This window comes from Saccoglossus kowalevskii, chromosome 10 (genome assembly GCF_978046115.1).
Source record: "Saccoglossus kowalevskii chromosome 10, keSacKowa6.1, whole genome shotgun sequence".
Lineage (NCBI taxonomy): Eukaryota > Metazoa > Hemichordata > Enteropneusta > Harrimaniidae > Saccoglossus > Saccoglossus kowalevskii.
The window spans coordinates 307,713-331,294 of NC_140650.1; the positions used below are offsets into that span (position 1 = coordinate 307,713).

A 23,582-nucleotide genomic window follows, 5' to 3' on the forward strand; every position below is an offset into this window, starting at 1 on the left:
TATTTCAATTTTTGTTACTATATCTTTATTTATTAAAATATTCACACATTATATAATAACAACTTTATTTAATTAAGTGCAACAATTCCAACATATGAAGATCAAAGGCGCTGATACAATAAACAATCAGTCAAATATTAAAAGCACATTTAAATAAGTGCGTTTTCAGTCTGGATTTAAAAATGTCTACTGAAGGACTAGAACGAACAGACAGAGGTAATTCATTAAAAAGTTTAGGACCTAAATTTCCAAAAGCACGGTCTTTGTATAACACCTTGGACTTTTTACTACACATCTGACGAGTTTTAATAAGGAACTTTGATTCAGATCTTAAACTACGACTAGGTACATAAAATTCGATTAATTCACATACATAATTTGGGGCAAAACCATACAAAGATTTATACACTATTAAAAATCATTTGAAATTGATTCTTTGTACATCTGGTAACCAATGAAGTTTAATAAAAATGTCTGTAATGTGGTCATATGCACGAGTGACAAGGCGTGCTGCTGCATTTTGTACATGAATAAGAGGTTTTATCTTAGTTACAGGGAGACCAGACAATAATGAATTACAGCTGTCTAAGCGAGAAGATATGAAACCATGTACCAACTTTTCAGTATCAGATTGGGATAATGATTTACGAATACGATTAATATTTCGTAGATGGGAATATCCAGATCTACAAATAGTAGAAATGTGTGTTTCCATTGATAGCTGCGAATCAAACAAGACACCTCAGTTTCTAGCACTTGACGAAGCACTAACCAATTCTTCACCAATTGCGATACTAGACAAAGGACACTAGTCTTGTGAGAAACTCTGAGACAACATGGACACAAATTCAGTTTTCGACACATTCAAAAGTAGAAAATTACAAGACATCCAATCGCTAACATCTTGAATACATGTTTGAATACGCGAATTTGATCATCTTCAGAAACCGATAAATAAATCTGTGTGTCATCGGCGTAAAAATGATATTTTACGCCGTGACGTCACAATAACTTGCCCAATGGACGCATGTACATTGAGAACAATAATGGCCCTAAAACGGAGCCCTGTGGAACACCGGTTTCTAATATAGACGTCATATCAGAAAATACATTTCCAATTTTCACTTTTTGAATGCGGTTACTCAAATACGACTCAAACCATTTAATGATGAAACCATTTAAACCAAAATTTGATCTCAACCTATCGATGAGAATCCTGTGATTCACAGTATCAACAGCGGCTGAAAGATCTAAAAGTACGAGAGCAACTGAGTACTTAGAATTATCAAAACTGCATAGTACATCGTTAGTGACCCGCAAAAGCGCCGTTTCAGTGCTATGTGCGGTCCGATACGCTGAATGAAACTCTTCATACAACGAATAATTCTCTAAATGTTGTTTCACTCTGGATGCAACGACACGTTCAAGGACTTTAGATATAAAAGACAAATTAGAAATCGGTCGATAATTTTTCAGCATGTTTGAATCCAACGATGCTTTCTTGAGCAGAGGTTTAATCAGCGCACATTTCATTTTCTCAGGAACACTTCCAGTGCGAAGTGATTCATTTATGATATCTGTTATAGGTGAAACCAGGATAGAAAGGATCTTTTCATCTTTTAATATATTAGTGGGTAAACAGTCCAAATCACACGAAGCCAACGATTTTTTTATAATTTTAATTATTTCATCCTTCGTGGCTGGTTCAAAACATTCCATTTCATCACCAGAGAACTTGTGCAGTTAGTTAAAACGGTTTCCATTCAATAAATTTAGATTTAGTCCTTGATTTTCTTAATCTTATCTACGAAAAACATACTAAAACGATTCGCTAAATTTATTTTGTTATCGTGAATCGGCAACGCATTCAAATATCTAATTGGGGTTGGTATTGCCAAGCAAATTTATAATATTATAAACAAATATTTTCGTAAATAACACTGACTGCAAAATACGCCTTTGAGAAGTATTACTGATGGAGTATATTTTATATTGATTGATTTAAGTGAAAAAAAAATGAGTTGAACCAAACTATTTCTTATTGGTTGTACTAGTAGCTTCGTGGTGAGTGACTTTCGCGGTAAGTGGGTTTGTATCTGGTAGGTTTCGCGGGGAATAGTGCTTTGTCTCAGTTACTGGTCCTTTCATCCTTGTTGAGAAATAAAGTTTATATTGCAATTTCTTTCAATTTGAATTAGTTGTATTGCAATGCATTAGTAATAATGTAAATATATATGTACATTCCTTTATTTCATTGTTGAGACTGAGTTATACAGTTTAAGTACTACAATTTATCTATATTGGAAAACGGTTATGGGGATTATTGATTTCAATAAACAATATTCAACTATCCTTTGCAACACCAACAAGATCCTAATGGTAATGTTTATTGGTCTTTGAAACAAGAGGCATTATCAAAGCATGGGTCTTATTTTGGAACTCTTGCCAGGATGGTATTCCCAGAATAGCGCCAGTTGTTAAAGAAACATAAAACATTATTTCTCAACAAGGATGAAAGGACCAGTAACTGAGACAAAGCCCTATTCCCCGCGAAACCTACCAGATACAAACCCACTTACCGCGAAAGTCACTCACCACGAAGCTACTAGTACAACCAATAAGAAATAGTTTGGTTCAACTCATTTTTTTTTCACTTAAATCAATCAATTGGCTGTGACTATGCATGCAATGGCAGAATTATGTTTCATGTCTTTGTCTTTTTCAGTCCTATGGCATACCTAGATCCTCTGCATTGCAATTTAGCTTTCATGTTTATGCAGTTATTTAAAGATTCGTTGGTGGAATATGCATATGCTGCTGAAATAGCAGGATTAGGATACTCACTAGAAAACACTATTTATGGACTCCATGTAGGTACTATTCTATATCATATTATAACATTGACTTGGAAATGTATCACACAAAATAATGATTGGTTAGTAGCATTGTTGACCTTGCAGGAAAGGTGATTTTCTGTCACACATTGACTGTTCATCTACATTTATACTTGATTTTTTCTTAAAAAGATAAGCATGATAATTGTCCTGCAAGTTTACTGATCAACACAGCTGCATGATTGCATCAGAACATCAACTGCTGATTCAAGAGGCATGTAACCTTAGATTGGATTCCTTCCAATTAATGTCTCAAATGTCTACTGGTTTCATCATAATCACCTATGTTGGTCTGAAAATCTGCAGGATGCCTATTATTTGAATTTAATTCTGTATTCATGTATTATGTTAAATATATTCACTATCGATTTCATCATCGATAAGAGAATTGTAATATTTGAAAAGAAAGGATAGATGACACTATCCCAATATACATGTTTTAAAGAGTAATACAATTATATGATTTCCTGCATCAAGTACACATGCTTGTGTGCCTATTTAAACACTTGGAAAATATCAACATTCCAAAAATGTGTATTGTGTGAAAGTAACTAGTAAAACATGTAAAAGTTTATGATTTGACAACCTTTCTAATTATCTTTCACAGCTTAGTGTGAAAGGATATAGTGATAAACAAGCCATACTTCTCATGAAACTATTAGAGAAAATGACATCATTTCATATTGATGAGAAGAGATTTGATATTTTTAAAGAGTCGGTAAGTATTGTTGATGTAGTTATAATTTCAATCCTTTCTCATTCTGCTACCCACCATACTCTGCCCCCCACTATACACCAACTCCAACTATGCTCTGCTTCTCTCAGTACTCTACTTCCGTCTGTACTCTGCCTCCTATTGTACTCTGCCTCCTATTGTACTCTGCCTCCCTCCCTTTGTACGCTGTCTCCTAGTACTTGTCTCTAAATGTACTCTGTCTTCATCATACTCTGCCCTTAAATCACATGTTGCATTGCTTTGATATTCACAATCTTTGTCTCTATTTTCTTTGTAAATTGTTTTCATAGCAACAGCAATCAGGTTAATTTACAAATACACCTATTTGTGAATTTATGAAAACAATTAGAGTGCCAGTAACTCTGAAAGTAAGACAGGAAAAGAGATCCAAAGTGTCCTGGAGGAGGGGGTGGGGTAATGTCACATATCTATGAAAATTGGTTTTGAATAGAAGTGAGAAATCAATGTAAATAACATGTACCACAGTTTTTTCACTTACACCATATTGTATCAAATAATGTTCTTTCCATTTCAGCATATAAGATCACTCAATAATTTTCGGGCAGAACAACCTCACCAACATGCTTTATACTATACCTCTGTGTTAATGGCTGAACATGCCTGGACTAAAGATGAATTGCTGGACTGTGTAGAAGGTGAATGTCATAATGTTATCAATAACTCATAAATTAAGCAGCCCAATATTGGAATTATTGGAATGGATGGTGTCTGTGTGTGGTACCAACGTTGTGACGACTTCAATTTAACTTTACACTGACTTCAATCTGACGACCCTCACTATTATGTTCATTCTCAGTATATTCAACTTTTATTAATCCCAAAAACGGGGACTTATAGTTTGACTTCTGTGCATTCATGTGTGGGTGCATCCAAACCTGTATCTTAGACATGCGTGGACCAATTGCAATCAAACTTCACACATACATCATACATATGCACATCAATTTGTTTTACGATCTGATTCAAGATGGCCGAATGGCAAGCTTTTTTGTGCTGAAAAATCAACAAAATCAAGAATTTAGGGAAGGATTTTTGGTACATACATTGGACATTATGGAACCTTGATGCATGTCATTATTTTTCAAATCAAATTAAAAATAAGTGACTGGCGGCCATTTTATATACTGAATGCAGTTCTAGAGCCGTATTTTTGACATGATTTGACTGATTAAGTTCAAATTTTTATATTCACTATACATCGTGTTATAGGTATACTTGTACATATGTATTCAAAGTGGCAGACCAGTGGCCATTTTGTTTTAATTAATGATGTTCCAGTACTCATTTGATAATCAGAAACAAGATGACTGAATGTTAAAAAATCATCATCATCAGCCTCTGGATCCATATCTCTGACATGTTTATGTTCCAACTATATTACTATAAACAAAACTATATATCTTAGGTTTGATAACTAATGGGGAACTGTGCCATGCATGGCTTGTTTAATTAAACTTAATTACCGTACTTGACCGTGTTAGCGCCCAGGGGCCTCAACTCAGTAAATCATGATTTTTTAGGGGTGGGCGCTTACCCGAGCAACCCCCTCAAAAAAGAGTGCAAATGAAAATTGTTATTCATCAAGTGACAGATTACGTCTTTGAGGGAAAATCAAATTATGAAATTAGTTGAGTCGTCATTGATTTTCACAATGAAGAAACAGAAATGATCACAAAAAATATACACATTTTATTACAATATTAATTACGTACCACCAGAATTTACGAAATTAAAAACATTTGAGTCTGTGTTGGAACACAATCGAAGTCAAAATTGTCATATTACCTCCACTGACGAAGGTGTTGGATCGTACGCAAACTCACGATGAAAATCACTTTCCGCCATGATGCATTTGCAGATTTGACCTAATGGGTCAAGTTGGTTATCAACCAATCAGAATGCTGTGTTGTACTGACGCAATTCTTCGGAAATTCCTGAAGACTTTCCGGTAACGCAATGCGGAAGTGAATTATCGATGTCGAAGTACGATCTGTTGGAATTAATTTCAGCGAATAAACGACATGGTTTTTCAAAAAAACTAGTAACTCGTCATTTTTGAGAGGTAAACTGAATATGGCATGAAATATTTACCGCATTTTACTTGTATTAACAGGTCATTGTCGATGCATAGTTTATGCACGGTTCACAGTCACTTGGGGGCTGAAAATCAATAAATACTAATTTTCAAAAAAAAAATCATCCGCTATACGTACATATAAATAAACAAGTTGTGAAACACGGCACCTAGTAAATCGACACCCTGTCGGTTTCAAATGTCGATTTCTCACCTTAAAATGCGAAACAAAAATTTTAGAGGAAATCAGGTGTTACGCTTATAACCATTGTTCATAATCGCTAACTTGGTTTTATTCAAAACTGCACAAATCCTGCGTTTTCTGATGATATCCGACGATTTCATGAACGAAAATGGCCAGCAGCCAGAATCAAGGGGGATTCGCACAGAGTTCTGGGTAAATCAAGTGTGCATACTCATTTTCAGCCAATCAGGCGTGCCGTAACAGCGAGTATTTCCTTGATTTACCCAGAACTCTGTGCGAATCCCCCTTGATTCTGGGTGCTGGCCATTTTCGTTAATGAAATTATTGGATATCATCAGAAAACACGGGATTTGTGCAGTTTTGAATAAAACCAAGTTAGCGATTATGAACAATGGTTATTAACGTAACACCTGATCCCCTCTAAAATTTTTGTTTCGCATTTTAAGGTAAGAAATCGACATTTGAAACCGACAGGGTATCGATTTACTAGGTGCCGTGTTTCACAACTTGTTTATTTATATACGTATAGCGGATGATTTTTTTTTTTTTAAATTAGTATTTATTGATTTTCAGCCCCCAAGTGACTGTGGCACGGTTACCGTGTTCTACGCATTCACAATATGTTCACAGCGGTCGATATCCACGCTGTATCATATAAAAACGATTACCAAGATTCGTTACGCAACACCAAGTTTTAAATTAGTTGCATTTTGCCGAATGTGACCCCAAATATAAAAATTGCGCAAAAGTGGGGGGTGGGTGCTTGCCCGGGCATGGGCGCTAACACGGTCGAGTACGGTAAAATGCAATTCTATGTTGAATTGCATTGTAATTGGGTTTAATTAAACTCCAATTAAAACAAAACACATTAAAAGTTAATTAAACTATATTAAAAGTTTATCCAATGTGTGTGGTCACAACGAAGGTAAGACGTGAAGGTATGTGTTCGTGTATGGTTGATGGTATTTATGTGTGGATTAATGGATTTTGTGTGTGTGTGGATGAATGGTGTTCGTGTGTGGATGAATGGTGTTCATGTGTGAATGAATAGTTTTCATGTGTGGATGAATGGTGTTTATGTGTGGGCGAATGGTGTTTGTGCGTGGATGAATGGTGTTCTTCTGTGGATGAATGATGTTTGTGTGTGGATGAATAGTGTTTGTGTGTTGGTGAATGGTGTTATAATGTGTGGATGAATTATGTTCGTCTGTAGATGAATGGTGTTATAGTGTCAATGAATGGTGTTATAGTGTGGGTGAATGATGTTCATGTGTGGATGAATGGTGTTCATGTGTGGATGAATGGTGTTCATGTGTGGATGAAGGGTATTATAATGTGGATCAATGGTGTTAATGTGTGGATGAATGGCATTAAAATGTATGGATGAATGGTGTGGATCAATGGTGTTAATGTGCGAGTGAATAGTGTTATGTGTGGATGAATGAAGTTCATGTGTGGATGAATGGTATTGTAATGTGGATGAATGGTGTTGATGTGTGGATGAATGGTGTTCATGTGTGAGTCAATGGTATTATAATGTGGATGAATGATGTTCATGTGTGGATGAATGGTGTTCATGTGTGGATGAATGGTGTTCATGTGTGGGTGAATGGTGTTCATTTGTGGGTGAATGGTATTCGTCTGGATGAATGGTGTTTATGTGTGGATAAATGGTGTTCATGTGTGGATGAATGGTGTTCATTTGTGGATGAATGGTGTTCATGTGTGGATGAATGGTGTTCATTTGTGGATGAATGGTATTCGTCTGGATGAATGGTGTTCATATGTGGATGAATGGTGTTCATGTGTGGATGAATGGTGTTCATGTGTGGATGAATGGTGTTCATGTGTGGATGAATGGTGTTCATGTGTGGATGAATTGTATTCGTCTGTGGATGAATGGTGTTCATGTGTGGATGAATGGTGTTCATGTGTGGACGAATGGTGTTCATGCGTGGATGAATGGTGTTCTTGTGTGGATGAATGGTATTATAATGTGGATGAATGGTGGTCATGTGTGGATGAATGGTATTATAATGTGGATGAATGATATTCATGTGTGGATGAATGGTGTTCATTTGTGGATGAATGGTGTTTGTGTGTGGGTGAATGGTATTCGTCTGGATGAATGGTGTTCATGTGTGGATGAATGGTGTTCATGTGTGGATGAATGGTATTCGTCTGGATGAATGGTGTTCATATGTGGATGAATGGTGTTCATGTGTGGATGAATTGTATTCGTCTGTGGATGAATGGTGTTCATGTGTGGATGAATGGTGTTCATTTGTGGAGAAATGGTGTTTGTGTGTGGGTGAATGGTATTCGTCTGGATGAATGGTGTTCATGTGTGGATGAATGGTGTTCATGTGTGGATGAATGGTATTCATTTGTGGATGAATGGTATTCGTCTGGATGAATGGTGTTCATATGTGGATGAATGGTGTTCATGTGTGGATGAATGGTGTTCATGTGTGGATGAATTGTGTTCGTCTGTGGATGAATGGTGTTCATGTGTGGATGAATGGTGTTCATGTGTGGACGAATGGTGTTCATGCATGGATGAATGGTGTTCTTGTGTGGATGAATGGTATTATAATGTGGATGAATGGTGGTCATGTGTGGATGAATGGTATTATAATGTGGATGAATGATATTCATGTGTGGATGAATGGTGTTCATGTGTGGATGACTGGTGTTCATCTGTGGATGAATGGTGTTTGTGTGTGGGTGAATGGTATTCGTCTGGATGAATGGTGTTCATGTGTGGATGAATGGTGTTATAATGTGGATGAATGGTGTTCATGCGTGAATGAATAGTGTTATGTGTGGATGAATGAATTTCATGTGTGGATGAATGGTATTGTAATGTGGATGAATGGTGTTATAATGTGTGGATGAATGGTGTTTGTGTGTGGGTGAATGGTGTTTGTGTGTGGATGAATGGTGTTCATGTGTGGATGAATGGTGTTCTGTGGATGAATGGTGATTGTGTGTGGATGAATAGTGTTTGTGTGTGGGTGAATGGTGTTATAGTGTAGATGAATGGTATTCATGTGTGGATGTATGGTATTATAATGTGGATGAATGGTGTTCATGTGTGGATGAATGGTGTTATAATGTGTGGATGAATGATGTTCATGTGTGGATGAATGGTATAATTTGGATGAATGGTGTTCATGTGTGAGTGAATGGTGTTATATTGTGTGGATGACTGGTATTATAATGTGGATGAATGGTATTATAATGTGGATGAATGGTGTTCTTGTGTGGATGAATGGTATTATAATGTGGACGAATGGTATTATAATGTGGATGAATGGTATTATAATGTGGATGAATGGTGTCCTTGTGTGGATGAATGGTATTATAATGTGGATGAATGGTGTTCATGTGTGGATGAATGGTATTATAATGTTGATGAATGATGTTCATGTGTGGATGAATGGTGTTCATGTGTGAGTGAATGGTGTTATATTGTGTGGATGAATGGTATTATAATGTGGATGAATGGTGTTCATGTGTGGATGAAGGGTATTATAATGTGGATGAATAGTGTTCATGTGTGGATGAATGTTGTTATAGTGTGAATGAATGGCATTAATGTGCGGATGAATGGTGTTCTAATGTGGATGAATGGTATTATAGTGTGGATGAAGTGTACAATGTATTTGTGTGTTAGTATTGGTTATAGCATATAATCCTGTGTATTCCATTTAACAGTGCCCCAATACAAAATATATGCACATATGAACATCATTCATCTATACTATAACAAATAGTTAAATTAGCTTCCCCCTATTTGTAATTTGACTTCCCAATTATAAGTTGGTAATTTATAGTATCAGTGACCATAACAAGTCCTGTTATACATTAGCTTATAAAATACTAATACTATATGATGTTCATAATTTTCTGACATGGATGCAAATAATATATTTTTTTTTTAATTGACTGATGTAAAACATACAAATCTAAATCAGCACTTATATTGTATACTGGCAAGGCTTAGACTGTTTACTATTGGCTGACTGTGTCACAAAGGGCATTGTGTTTTGTATATGGAAACCACATATGTCAGTGTTCATTATTTTCAGAAGTCACTATTGAAGTATTGAGAGCTTTTATTCCACAGCTGCTTGGAAAACTTCACATAGAAGCTCTTTTCCATGGCAACCTGACTAAGAAGGTACATTAACAAATTGTTTTATGACATTTACCACAATGATGTCTATAGCGAGGTATGTATGGGTGTCTCGAAACAGCATTTGCGACCGCAGTTGCAACTCGCCAAAGTGGTAGCAAAGGTGCTTTGTGACCTGAGAAAAGACATTTGGCAAAGCTCATGTAGGACCATGTTGCTACCTAGTAGCAAAGCGCCGATGATTCGATGGCCATTTATCACCTGTCACGGTGATAACTTGTCAGATAAAGTCTGAAGTTGAATCCAGAATCTGCCATCCTTTATATGCTAAATTGCAAGAAACATGTGAATTTGACAAGCGAGTGGCGAATTTTTTATCATTCGTTTTACGGGCAGTACCATGGACGCGGTACTGTCAAAGACAGAACAGCGATTCAATCATAGGTGATCACACATTCACAAGAAAGCTTCATAGTAAAATCACTAAAATTATGTCCTGTTCTTTTTCACCAGTAACTAGAAAAAGCTTTTACATCGAGCGCAAGATATTTACATACACCTAACTCCCATACGCGGTAGGCAATTACCGAGGGACTTTGCAACATCCCCAGATATAAAAACTCTGTGTAATAACAGTTTCTTTTCTGTTAGTATTTATTTGCTCGAGCGGTTTTATATAAAAGTTTGGCTTTGGGCTTTGGGTTACTGTTTTGTTTTACTATTTGAACTAATTTCGTAATAGTTATATTTGGACATTGAATTACAATTCTGATACATAAATGCATGACAACAAGCCTAGTAGTAGGGGAAAATACCGCAACAACCTTTTTTATTTTTTCGTATATAACAAGTACAAATATATTTTAGTCTAAAATCACGATGTTCATAATTACTAGTCAGTAAAACCTGTCAAAATCGACCATGATAGGGACTGGGATCTATGATCGGTTTTCAGAGGGAGTAGATTTATTCAGGGTGGGCGTGACTTCGTTTGAAACAACATGTGCTGTTAACACGGGACAAATGAAAGACAAAAAAGTTTGTTCCCGGTGGTTAGTTATATTTACATTTATTGTATTGTTTGAATAAAATAATTTACCAAACAAAACATGAATATTATGGTATGTACACAAAATCAATAAACATTAAAATAACTGTACATACGGTATCTGAATTCGTTCATTTTGTTCTGTAATCTCGTCAACATGTCTAGCACATCGCCATGCGTCAAGTCACTGCCATCGTGGAGGTCGATAATTTAATGGTCATTGTAATTTGTCGTCATTCTCTATAGGTTCTTGGTTATCTCAACAATCTTTTGCTCCCACTCGCTGCAATATGTTGCTTCAGTCGGTATACGTTCATCAAAGTGGAGGTATTCATCAACGCTACACAGTATCAGCGGGTCTGAAATTTGCTGAATGTGGTTTCCAATTTCTTTGTTGTCGCCTGCTTCTTCATCATCGTCAATTTTAATCCTGAAGCCCCCTTTACAAAAACACTCGAAAGCACAAAATTATCGATCAGAATAGTTAGTTTCACCGCAACAGAAGGTGATGACGCCGATCATTTGTTTATATCCGGGGTCATACTGCCAGACACAACACGATGTCTGGGCGTGTGGTGTGAAAAACTTAATCTGTTGCTGTTGTTTTACATGGGACCTTCAGTGCAGTGTGAAATTCGGTATTGTTTATATGACGTTCGGTTATTTGAACACAATGCACACTTTTTAGGTTCGACAGACCGGATTACTAGACAGCGGATGTGATGCAACTGGTCAGATGGTTGATGTGTTCAGTGTGAATATTGGAGTTGGGCCGATCAATGTGGTCGGTGTTCGGAGTAGACAGTGGTCGAATTTCACAGGATGTTTCAACATAGGCGTCTATGGAGAAATTGCGGGGCTATATAAATCGGTCGGTTCTGACAGTAGGTCTGTTTACACAATCGGTATCGGCGTATCGGTGTTGATACACTGCTGACAGAGCCTCACTGACAATTGTTCTCGGCATGAATGTACATTACTGCTGACTGTTGTTCTGGGCATGAAATCATACAGTACCACAGTTACTGAGAAATGTACAACACACATACAACAGCAAGCCTGGAAGACAGAGCGTTAGTGTCAAATAAACAAACCAAATTGGCGATGACACGCTGGCATGGCAATAAAGCCAAACAAAGCTTCACTATAAATATTGCCCATACAAAGAAAGTTGTTGGTTACTAGAGCTTTGCGACTGAGTTGCAAAATGCTTTTTCTCAGGTCACAAAGCACCTTTGCTACCAATTCAGAGAGTAGCAACTGTGGTTGCAAACGCTGTTTTGAGACACCCATAGTTAGAAGTGCTAGACATTGTTGCATATAATGAGCTTTCCACTGCTTCTTGTTAGCTTCCTTCGACAAATTTAGAAACATAGACTTGTGGTTTGGGGTTAATTCGTGTGTCTGTCGTCATTTTTCAGACGTGCCCTTGGACTGATCCTGATCCTAACCATTATGGCTAGTAGTTTATGTATGAAATTTTCATTCAAAATGTCATTTAGTTCAATTTCTATTTTAGATATATCTTGCTTTGAGAAATTCACTTCAAACTTTATACATCATGACATCATCTTTGTCATCTGATCAAAGATGGCCAACTGCAACAATTTTAGTTGCTGAAAAACACAAATTGGATGTCCAAATCCTGGGCATTTTATGGAGTAGTAATCATTACTGGAAGGTAATGCATATTTGATTTGTGAAGTCTACTCAAGAGAGCTGACTGATCTATCAGGTTAATCAAGTACTGCAATATCACATGGTTTTTGCATATGTGTAATTGCAATGTAATAATGTTCACTATGCACAGGATTAAGAGATAAATTATCTCCATAGTGAAAAATACCATGGGATACAGGTTTTCACTCTTCTATTACTGTAAAATGACTAATTTTCACTGGGTTTAAATTTTGCTGATTTACCATTGCTTTCAGGCATATTCACGGATTTATTATTTAGATTAAACTTACTTAATGACAAACGACAGAGTACACAATAGGAACTTTATCATTGTTTTAAATTAATGTATGTCAGTTTTGGTTTCTATGAAATTTTCCTCCCAATTGTACATCATATGTACATTGACTTGTTTCATTTATTCTTCTCATTAACAGACTGCAATTGACCTAATTGACATGGTTGAAACAACATTGAGAACAAATGCTAAAACTAAACCTCTTTTACCCAGCCAGCTTGTAAGACACCGAGAATTGCAGCTACCAGATGGTAAGTCAGTCATAAGTATATATATCAAATTGCAGTTCTTCTAAACATTTTCTATTTGCAATGGTGTTTTATTAATTTTGCGAATTTTCAAGTCATTCGCAAATTACGTTTAAATTAAAGTAACATAAATGTAATGTTTTGCTCTAGGTTGTTATTATGTATATCAACGGCACAATGAAGTCCACAGTAATAGTTGTATTGAGATTTATTATCAAACAGATCTACAGTCAACTAGGTCCAACATGTTATTGGAATTATTCTGTCAGATTATCAGTGAACCATGTTTTGATACACTAAGAACTAAAGAACAGCTCGGTAAGTTCTGAGATTTCTAGAAAAGTTGCTTTTGAGTATTTGGTAGTAAGTGTGAAAACCCATGGATACAAGTTGGGAATATTTTACACATCTAGCTTTTATATTATTATGTATAACACTCTTATTTTCCTTGGATTTAGAGAAACATTTATGAATAATAAGTCCAAAATGACATAACACGAGTGAGGAATATCGGGGGATTATATATTTATCATATCCGTAGACACAGTTCCTGAAGCATAGACAATTATTAGTCCCCGTTCGGACGCAGTCCGAAAACGGGGACTTATGTTTTGCCCTGTGTGCGTCCGTGCGTCCGTGCGTCCGTGATCACCTGTATCTCGAACATGCATGGACCGATTAAGTTCAAACTTTACTCATACATCACACCTTATATGGGACATATGCACATGCATTTTTTTCATGATCCGATTAACGATAGCCGAATAGCGGCCATTTTAAGGCCGAAAATGCATCAAAATCGCACATTTTCACCATTCCGGACCCGGATCTCAGTTATGCATGGACGGATTTCATTCAAATTTGGTACATACATTAAACATAATAGGACCTTGATGCACGTCATTTTTTTTTTTGGATCGGGTTCGAAATGGCCGACTGGCGGCCATTTTGTTTTAAAGAATTCAGTTCTGGATCCGTATCTGAGACATGCTTGGATTGATCGAGTTCAAACTTCACACACACAAGGTACATCATGTCACAAATATGTATGTGCATTTGTTTCATGATCTCATTAACGATAACCAAATGGCGGCCGCTTTAAGGCCGAAAATGCATTGAAATCGCACATTTTCACCATTCCGGATCTCAGTTATGCATGGACGGATTTCATTCAAATTTGGTACATACATTAAACATAATAGGACCTTGATGCACGTCATTTTTTTTTTCGGATCAAGTTCGAAATAGCCGACTGACGGCCATTTTGTTTTAAAGAATTCAGTTCTGGATCCGTATCCGAGACATGTCTGGATTGATCAAGTTCAAACTTCACACACACAAGGTACATCATGTCACAAATATGTATGTGCATTTGTTTCATGATCTCATTAACGATAGCCGAATAGCGGCCATTTTAAGGCCGAAAATGCATCAAAATCGCACATTTTCACCATTCCGGACCCGGATCTCAGTTATGCATGGACGGATGTTGTTCAAATTTGGTACATACATTAAACATAATAGGACCTTGATGCACGTCATTTTTTTTTTTGGATCGGGTTCGAAATGGCCGACTGGCGGCCATTTTGTTTTAAAGAATTCAGTTCTGGATCCGTATCTGAGACATGCTTGGATTGATCGAGTTCAAACTTCACACACACAAGGTACATCATGTCACAAATATGTATGTGCATTTGTTTCATGATCTCATTAACGATAGCCAAATGGCGGCCGCTTTAAGGCCGAAAATGCATTGAAATCGCACATTTTCACCATTCCGGACCCGGATCTCAGTTATGCATGGACGGATTTCATTCAAATTTGGTACATACATTAAACATAATAGGACCTTGATGCACGTCATTTTTTTTTCGGATCAAGTTCGAAATAGCCGACTGGCGGCCATTTTGTTTTAAAGAATTCAGTTCTGGATCCGTATCCGAGACATGTCTGGATTGATCAAGTTCAAACTTCACACACACAAGGTACATCATGTCACAAATATGTATGTGCATTTGTTTCATGATCTCATTAACGATAGCCGAATAGCGGCCATTTTAAGGCCGAAAATGCATCAAAATCGCACATTTTCACCATTCCGGACCCGGATCTCAGTTATGCATGGACGGATTTCATTCAAATTTGGTACATACATTAAACATAATAGGACCTTGATGCACGTCATTTTTTTTTTTGGATCGGGTTCGAAATGGCCGACTGGCGGCCATTTTGTTTTAAAGAATTCAGTTCTGGATCCGTATCTGAGACATGCTTGGATTGATAGAGTTCAAACTTCACACACACAAGGTACATCATGTAACAAATATGTATGTGCATTTGTTTCATGATCTCATTAACGATAGCCAAATGGCGGCCGCTTTAAGGCCAAAAATGCATTGAAATCGCACATTTTCACCATTCCGGACCCGGATCTCAGTTATGCATGGACGGATTTCATTCAAATTTGGTACATACATTAAACATAATAGGACCTTGATGCACGTCATTTTTTTTTCGGATCAAGTTCGAAATAGCCGACTGGCGGCCATTTTGTTTTAAAGAATTCAGTTCTGGATCCGTATCCGAGACATGTCTGGATTGATCAAGTTCAAACTTCACACACACAAGGTACATCATGTCACAAATATGTATGTGCATTTGTTTCATGATCTCATTAACGATAGCCAAATGGGGGCCGCTTTAAGGCCGAAAATGCATTGAAATCGCACATTTTCACCATTCCGGACCCGTATCTCAGTTATGCATGGATGGATTTTGTTCAAATTTGGTACATACATTAAACATAATAGGACCTTGATGCACGTCTTTCTTTTTTTTCGGATCAAGTTCGAAATGGCCGGCTGGCGGCCATTTTGTTAAAGAATTCAGTTCTGGATCCGTATCCAAGACATGTCTGGATTGATCAAGTTCAAACTTCACACACACATGGTACATCATGTCACAAATAGATATGTGCATTTGTTTCATGATCTGCTTAACAATAGCGGAATGATGGCCATTTTAAGGCCGAAAATGCATCAAAATCACATATTTTCACAATTCCAGAACCGGATCTCAGTCATGCATGGATGGATTTTGTTCAGATTTAGCACAATGTGTTGTACATATGCAGGTGCATTTCGGTCATGATCTGCTTTGAATGTATATGTCACTCAAATATGAACGGAACGGGGACGTGTCATTGACAATGACTTGTTTTCCAAGGAATTGTTTAATTGTTATTGACTCTTGGCCAAAATGTGCCAAGGTGCATCACCCACCATATATTAAATTTGTAGCAGATATTTAACATAATTTAACTAAAATGTTCCACCATTGAGTTTTTACTAGATGCATTTATTTACAAATCAAGCAAGTATTCCAAATTTATCAAAGTTCATTGCTACTGGTTTTGTTTGTCTCAAAAACACAATGCTTTGTATGTAAAAAATTCAATAACTAAAATTCAATAAAATATTTATTATTTCCAATAACACATGTTTTGGTCAATTAAAAAATGTCAGTATTTTTGTTGATGAAATCCCATGTGAATTGTATTGTGTAGACACTTGTGACACAGGCTGCTGAAGGTGATGTGTAGCTGTTTACAATCTGCATATGAATTCAACTGTAGCTGTTTACAATCTGCATATGAATTCAACTGTAGCTGTTTACAATCTGCATATGAATTCAACTGTAGCTGTTTACAATCTGCATATGAATTCAACTGTAGCTGTTTACAATCTGCATATGAAGTAAACTGTAAACTGTTTACAATCTGCATATGAATGAAGACAAAAAGTGTTGGTTTACAAGAATAAATTTATTGTCTAACAATTAATTACATGGCCAAGAGTTCTATAATTGTTAAATTACATACTGACCTGACTTTGAACTTTGATACAGGGTACATTGTTGTAAGTGGCATCCGAAGAGCCAATGGTGTGCAGGGATTACGCTTCATTATCCAATCAGAAAAGCAACCTGATTTCTTGGAATCTCGAGTGGAAGCCTTTCTCCAGAGTATGGAAGTATGTTTTGCTATTTGGGTTTCAGTGTCATTTTATGTGCATTCTAGTTTGTAGCTATAGTCATATTATTATTATAGTTATTTTCTATAATATATACACTGTAAACAGAATTATTTTCACAAATTCTGTAACAGGGTCACCATCATGCTTTCTTCTTATCACAAACGACATTAAATCATTGAGTTGTGAAATTGAATAGTTTACAGTAAATTTTCTACAAACTGAATAGTAATGAGAATATGCTTGACATAATATACCAGTACAGCCTTTATAGAAATGGTACATGTATATTAAAGGTTATATATTTTTGGAAATTTCTGTAGGATCACATTGAAAACTTATCAGAAGAAGAATTCCAGAAACATGTGTTGGCATTGGCAGTAAGAAGACTAGATAAGCCAAAGAAACTGTCAGCTGAGTCTGCCAAACACTGGATGGAAATTATATCCAAGCAATACAACTTTGACAGGGGTAAGTGATTAGTGCCCTCAACTTTCATCTGAGGATTGAAATTATGTCTAAACAATACTACTATGACAGGAAGAAGTGATTAGTGCCCACAACTTTCATCTGAGGATTGAAATTATGTCTAAACAATACTACTATGACAGGAAGAAGTGATTAGTGCCCACAACTTTCATCTGAGGATTGAAATTATGTCTAAACAATACTACTATGACAGGAAGAAGTGATTAGTGCCCACAACTTTCATCTGAAGATTGAAATTATGTCTAAACAATACTACTATGACAGGAAGAAGTGATTAGCGCCCTCAACTTTTATCTGTGTCTGCCGAATTCATGCGTTTATTTTTGTATTATAGTTGTCATTACATGATAAATATGTGGTTGCCAAGCAACACTGAATGGTTTGATGAACTTATCTTATTTGTAGTGTACAGTTTCATGAAACTTTGTATTCCGTAGATAATGTTGAGGTAGCATATCTGAAAAGCCTGAGCAAGCAGGATGTGATCCACTACTACAAAGATATACTAGCCCTCAATGCTCCAAGGCGTCACAAAATGTCTGTACACATCATTTCTGAGGCAGCAGTGAAAATGGAAGACCTACTTGGTAGTGTTGACCATATGGATTCAGAGAAAATTGCAGAAACCATGGCAACATTGGGACTGGAATCAATTCCAAGACAAGATAACTCCGACGAGGTTTCACCTGCTCCAGATATGGGAGAGGTAAGAAAAGTGTTGACACAGTCAATATGTTTTGATTATTTGTGTGAATTTACTGGTCATGATGATGAGTTCAATTCTTTAATAACTAGTCCCTGTTTGAATGAAAGGCAAAAATTGTTGTTCATGTTCATGCCAATTTCTCTCTATATATGTACATGTATTGCCTGATTCAGTTGAAAAATTTTGCGCTCAAGTGTTATTTTGTGGAAATTTGTTGAATTGCTGGCAATTTTGTTGAAAATTCTAATCTATAAATGTGTCAGAAAAGTTTGCATTGCATATTTTTTTTTACTATTATGTTATCTATGTTAGTCTCTACACTATATATAATTATACTTACCACATATCAATATATGCATTTCAAGTCGTATTGCATTGAAATTAACAAGGAATTAATGTAACTTGTACTAAACATTGAGACAGTGAAAACAACATGAAGACTGTGCATGTAAACTTGAAATCTATAAATCAAAGAATTCAAGGAACATGCAGACTGGACTTGTATATCTTCTGCTACCAGAATATACATTTACTCGCAAATCAAACATTATGTGAAATCATTTTGGTTGCAGGTACACATTATATTGCTGACCAGAATTTCAAATTTTTAACTATTATTACTTTTGCTATGTTTGCAGGCAAATTACATATCTGATATTACAAGTTTCAAGAGTGGTATCTCGTTATTCCCGTTAGTCAAACCCTACAATGGACAGAAATCAAAACTGTGATGGACCAGTAACTGACTGCTTCAAACAATATGTGATCAATTAACATACAGTTTTAATTAATTATTATTTTATTCAATAACATAGTGTAATAGCTATAATAATGATTCTGATATACCAGTAGTAAAAATGTAATCAAAATTAGTGTCATACACTGTAGAACCTAAATCTATTGTTCAATTATATTTCATATATGACAGGCAATAAAGCAAACAAACACTTTAATTTCTTGAGACACAATTTTTTGCAACACCATGACACTTGTGGCTGTGAAAATGTCACCAAGGTTCTGAAGACATTGAATAACTTATTAAATACTAAATTGCAAAAATTCATAGTAGTGAAAATAAAACAGCTTACAGAATGAATTATCCCGTCTTTGTAAAACTGACTTTGTCACATCATAATAAGTAGTTCATTTATGTACTTGTATCAACTTTTTCACCATAATTAATAATTAAGCTGGCATTTTGTAAAATGTCTTGTCCAGTGAAGCAGTTATCACCTGATATCCAGGCTGGTACTGATTGACCAATGAGAATGAAACATTTTAATAATGGCAGTGTATGGTATAATAATTACTTATAATTTTTATGTTTAGAGATTTATGATAATACTGATTATAAAATAGACTTGTTGAAATCATTTTGATGTATTGTATCCTGAAAGTGATACTTGTATAGGCATCTACTTCAGCTTTTAGTACAGTTTACAATATACCAGCCTTCAGCTTACCATATAAAACTATAAAATTTTATTTAAATAATTAGTTTTTAAAATAAAATTGTTTGAAATCATGATTTCAAAAATGTGAGTGACAGTGCATCATAGAAAAGACTTGTAGTTTATAGTGTGTATAGTGTGTGTTCTCTTTAATTAAAGCCTAAAGTTGTTTTAGAATCAAAAGTCCAAAAAAGAAAAATCAGAGATGAACATTTTGGAGAACCAAATACAGCACAATACGTGCATGGGTAAATTTTTTGAAAACCAGTAACTTCCAAATAAATAATCAGGTGTTCAAATTTTTAGACTAGAATTCAATACAACATTCTACATAGCCTTCAGCTTAACATTCGTATTATATGTATTGTATTTTATTACTAACATTTTAATGCTCTCAACAATGAAATCTATTTCAAAAACCGCAATTAATATTATATTATTGTTAATATGTTATTAGCTTTTAACACAATATTATAACATTATCTACCATTATTGATTACTATAGCAACAACTGTTCAGGTTAATTACAAATGTGTATGAATAAAGTAAAATTTACATTAGAACAGTCGTCTAACTAGTACAATGTATATATATCATGTTTATCCTAGATATCTCTCAAATAAGCAGATTGCATCTTTCTCCTCTTGAGATAATGCTGGACTAGGTGTAGTTCTTTTTTTTTATATTTATTCAAAGATGTTCACTTCAAATAAGGTAAGATTACATTACATAATGTAAATGCAAATAAAATTACAATGTTAGCAGTGAAAAATCTCCCACTTTTTTGCATAGAATACATCCCCAGGCTTCTTATTTAATATTAATTTTTCAGTTTGTTTTGTAACAAAAACATTTGCTTTCACCATATTGAATGTAGGCAGATTACCCTGATATATCATTTGTTTAATAATTAGTGTGATATTTTGGCTTATATTTTGGCCTGTATCTTAGAAATGCCTGGACCAATCAAACTTCACACATGATATTATACATATGCACGTCAATTTGTTTCACAATCTGATTCAAGATGGCCGAATGGCGGCCATTTTTGTGCTAAAGAATCATCAAAATCAAGCATTTCTCGGCTGTTTACAGATGGATTTTGTTCAAACTTAATATATACGTTAGACATTATGGGACCTTAATGCAAATAATTTTGTTTTTCAGATAAGATTCAAAATGGCCGACTGGCGGCCATTTTGTTTTAATGTATTGGCTTCTAGACCCTCCGACTTGTTTTGACGGATTATGTTCAAATTTTAAATATTCATTATACATCATGTCATAGATAGACAGATATATTAGTTTGACGATCCTATTCAAAATGGCCAAATGGTGGTCATTTTTGTGCTAAAAAATCATCAAATATCAAGTATTTATGGATGAATTTCGTTCAAACTTGGTACATTAGACATTACGGGTTCCTGATGCACGTCATTTATTTTTCAGATCAGATTCAAAATGGCTGTCTGGCGGCCATTTTGTTTTAATGAATGGGTTTGCAGACCCATATGTCTGACTTGTTTTGACTGATTATGTTCAAATTTTTAATTCATTCATTATACACCATGTCATAGATATACGGATATATTGGTTTGACGATCCTTTTCAAAGTGGCCAAATGGTGGCTATTTTTGTGCTAAAAAAAATCCTCAAATATCAAGCATTTCTTGCATTTATGAATGGATTTTGTTCAAAATTGGTATATACATTAGACATTACAGATACAAATGTCAATCATTTTAATGTTAAAAAAAAATCATATTCCTGACATGGTTATATTCCAGCTATATTACTATAAACAAAACTATATATCTTAAATTTGATAACTAACGGGGACTGTGCCATGCATGGCTTGTTTTATGGAAATCTATTTCACTGAACAAGCTGTAAAATATAAATACTGCTGATATTTCTCAACCTATAAATGGACCATGCCAGGACAAGTAGTAGTTTAAGTAAGACCACCTGTTTTGTCTTTTACATGGCCATGTTAGAACAATCTACCAAGGATTATACACTCATGATAATAATGCGTAAAGGTAAGGTTATCCATAAGTTTCTACCTCCCAGGGAGATGAGCTCAGCTCATTTAGACTGAGATTAGGCTAGACATTGTTAGACTCACCTACTTCAAGTTAAGTGTTTATCTCTGTGGAAGATGAGCTAGAGTCGCCTAAATAAAGGTGACTTTGAACCTCGCTGAACTCGCCTACACCAAACTGAGTTTCCTTGCAGAGGATGTCATGTCATGATGAGTGATATGGTAAAATGCTGGGTTTCCTTGCAGAAGATGTAGGCTGTCATGTCATGATGAGTGACACGGTAAAATGCTGGGTTTCCTTGCAGAGGTTGGAGGATGTCATGATGAGATAAGTGACATGGTAAAATGCTGGATTTCCTTGCAGAAGATGTAGGCTGTCAAGTCATGATGAGTGGCTTGGTAAAATGCTGGGTTTCCTTGCAGAAGGTGTAGGCTGTCATGTCATGATGAGTGACACTGTAAAATGCTGGGTTTCCTTGCAGAGGTTGGAGGATGTCATGATGAGATAAGTGACATGGTAAAATGCTGGGTTTCCTTGCAGAAGATGTAGGCTGTCAAGTCATGATGGGTTTCCTTGCAGAAGATGTAGGCTGTCATGTCATGATGATTGACATGGTAAAATGCTGGGTTTCCTCGCAGTCGATGAAGGATGTCATGATGAGATGAGTGACATGGTAAAATGCTGGGTTTCCTTGCAAAGGATGGAGGCTGTCAAGTCATGATGGGTAAAATGCTGGGTTTCCTTGCAGAGAATGTAGGCTGTCATGTCATGATGAGTGACATGGTAAAATGCCGGGTTTCCTTGCAAAGGATGGAGGCTGTCAAGTCATGATGAGTGACATGGTAAAACAATCAGTCACAAATGAATATATATCATTTGGAATTCACATAGAAGCATAATTGGGTCAGTCTGAATTAGGTGCTTGCGATTTGAAAGGCTTTTCACTTTTTGATGTCTGCAATTTATGTATTGAAAACTACCAATTGAGAATCAAGAGTTGAGAAATGCCAGAGCTGGTTGTTAGATTTACCTCTACTCTGCCACTACTTTAATGAAGTGTGAGAGACATCTCGTTTTGAAAACAGTCATAAATTGTCAACTTTCATATTTTACTACTTGCCAACCAACTTTATCGACTTTGCACATTGCATTATAGGCCTTCTACATTACTGCTGACATGTAGCTACTTTACTGACCTTGTATGTAGAATTACTGACTTTGGATCTAACTTCACCAACTGCATGAAGCATTTAGAACATGAAACTTCCCCTGACATTCCACCCACTTTATTTTGCAACATGAGGTGAAGACAAAGTGTACCTTTGATAAGTTTGCCTCATATGCAGTGTGCCCTGGTTGTTTGCCACACACAATATGAATGTACCTTAGAATGTGCCACATACTTAATAGGCAAAGCTGAGTGTGCCACTGTGTGTACTTCAGATGAGTGCAAGGATAAATGCAGTGTACCCTGGATACGTTTGCTATAAATTCAATGGGAAGGCCAAAACCAGTATA

At 35.8% G+C, this 23,582-nt stretch overlaps 1 protein-coding gene across 1 annotated transcript in view; it reads left to right on the top strand.

The window, feature by feature from the left end:
- LOC102804022 (insulin-degrading enzyme-like) overlaps window positions 1-20,582 on the top strand; it is a 204,765-nt gene extending 184,183 nt beyond the window's left edge. The window contains exons 15-24 of the mRNA XM_085504132.1: window positions 2,726-2,870; window positions 3,502-3,612; window positions 4,166-4,286; window positions 10,025-10,116; window positions 13,234-13,345; window positions 13,493-13,660; window positions 17,249-17,373; window positions 17,697-17,844; window positions 18,300-18,568; window positions 19,207-20,582. Of these exons, the coding sequence (XP_085360258.1) occupies window positions 2,726-2,870; window positions 3,502-3,612; window positions 4,166-4,286; window positions 10,025-10,116; window positions 13,234-13,345; window positions 13,493-13,660; window positions 17,249-17,373; window positions 17,697-17,844; window positions 18,300-18,568; window positions 19,207-19,299 (1,384 nt within the window). The 3' untranslated portion in view covers window positions 19,300-20,582. The remainder of the gene's footprint in view (window positions 1-2,725; window positions 2,871-3,501; window positions 3,613-4,165; window positions 4,287-10,024; window positions 10,117-13,233; window positions 13,346-13,492; window positions 13,661-17,248; window positions 17,374-17,696; window positions 17,845-18,299; window positions 18,569-19,206) is intronic.
- Window positions 20,583-23,582: the final 3,000 nt, after the last annotated feature.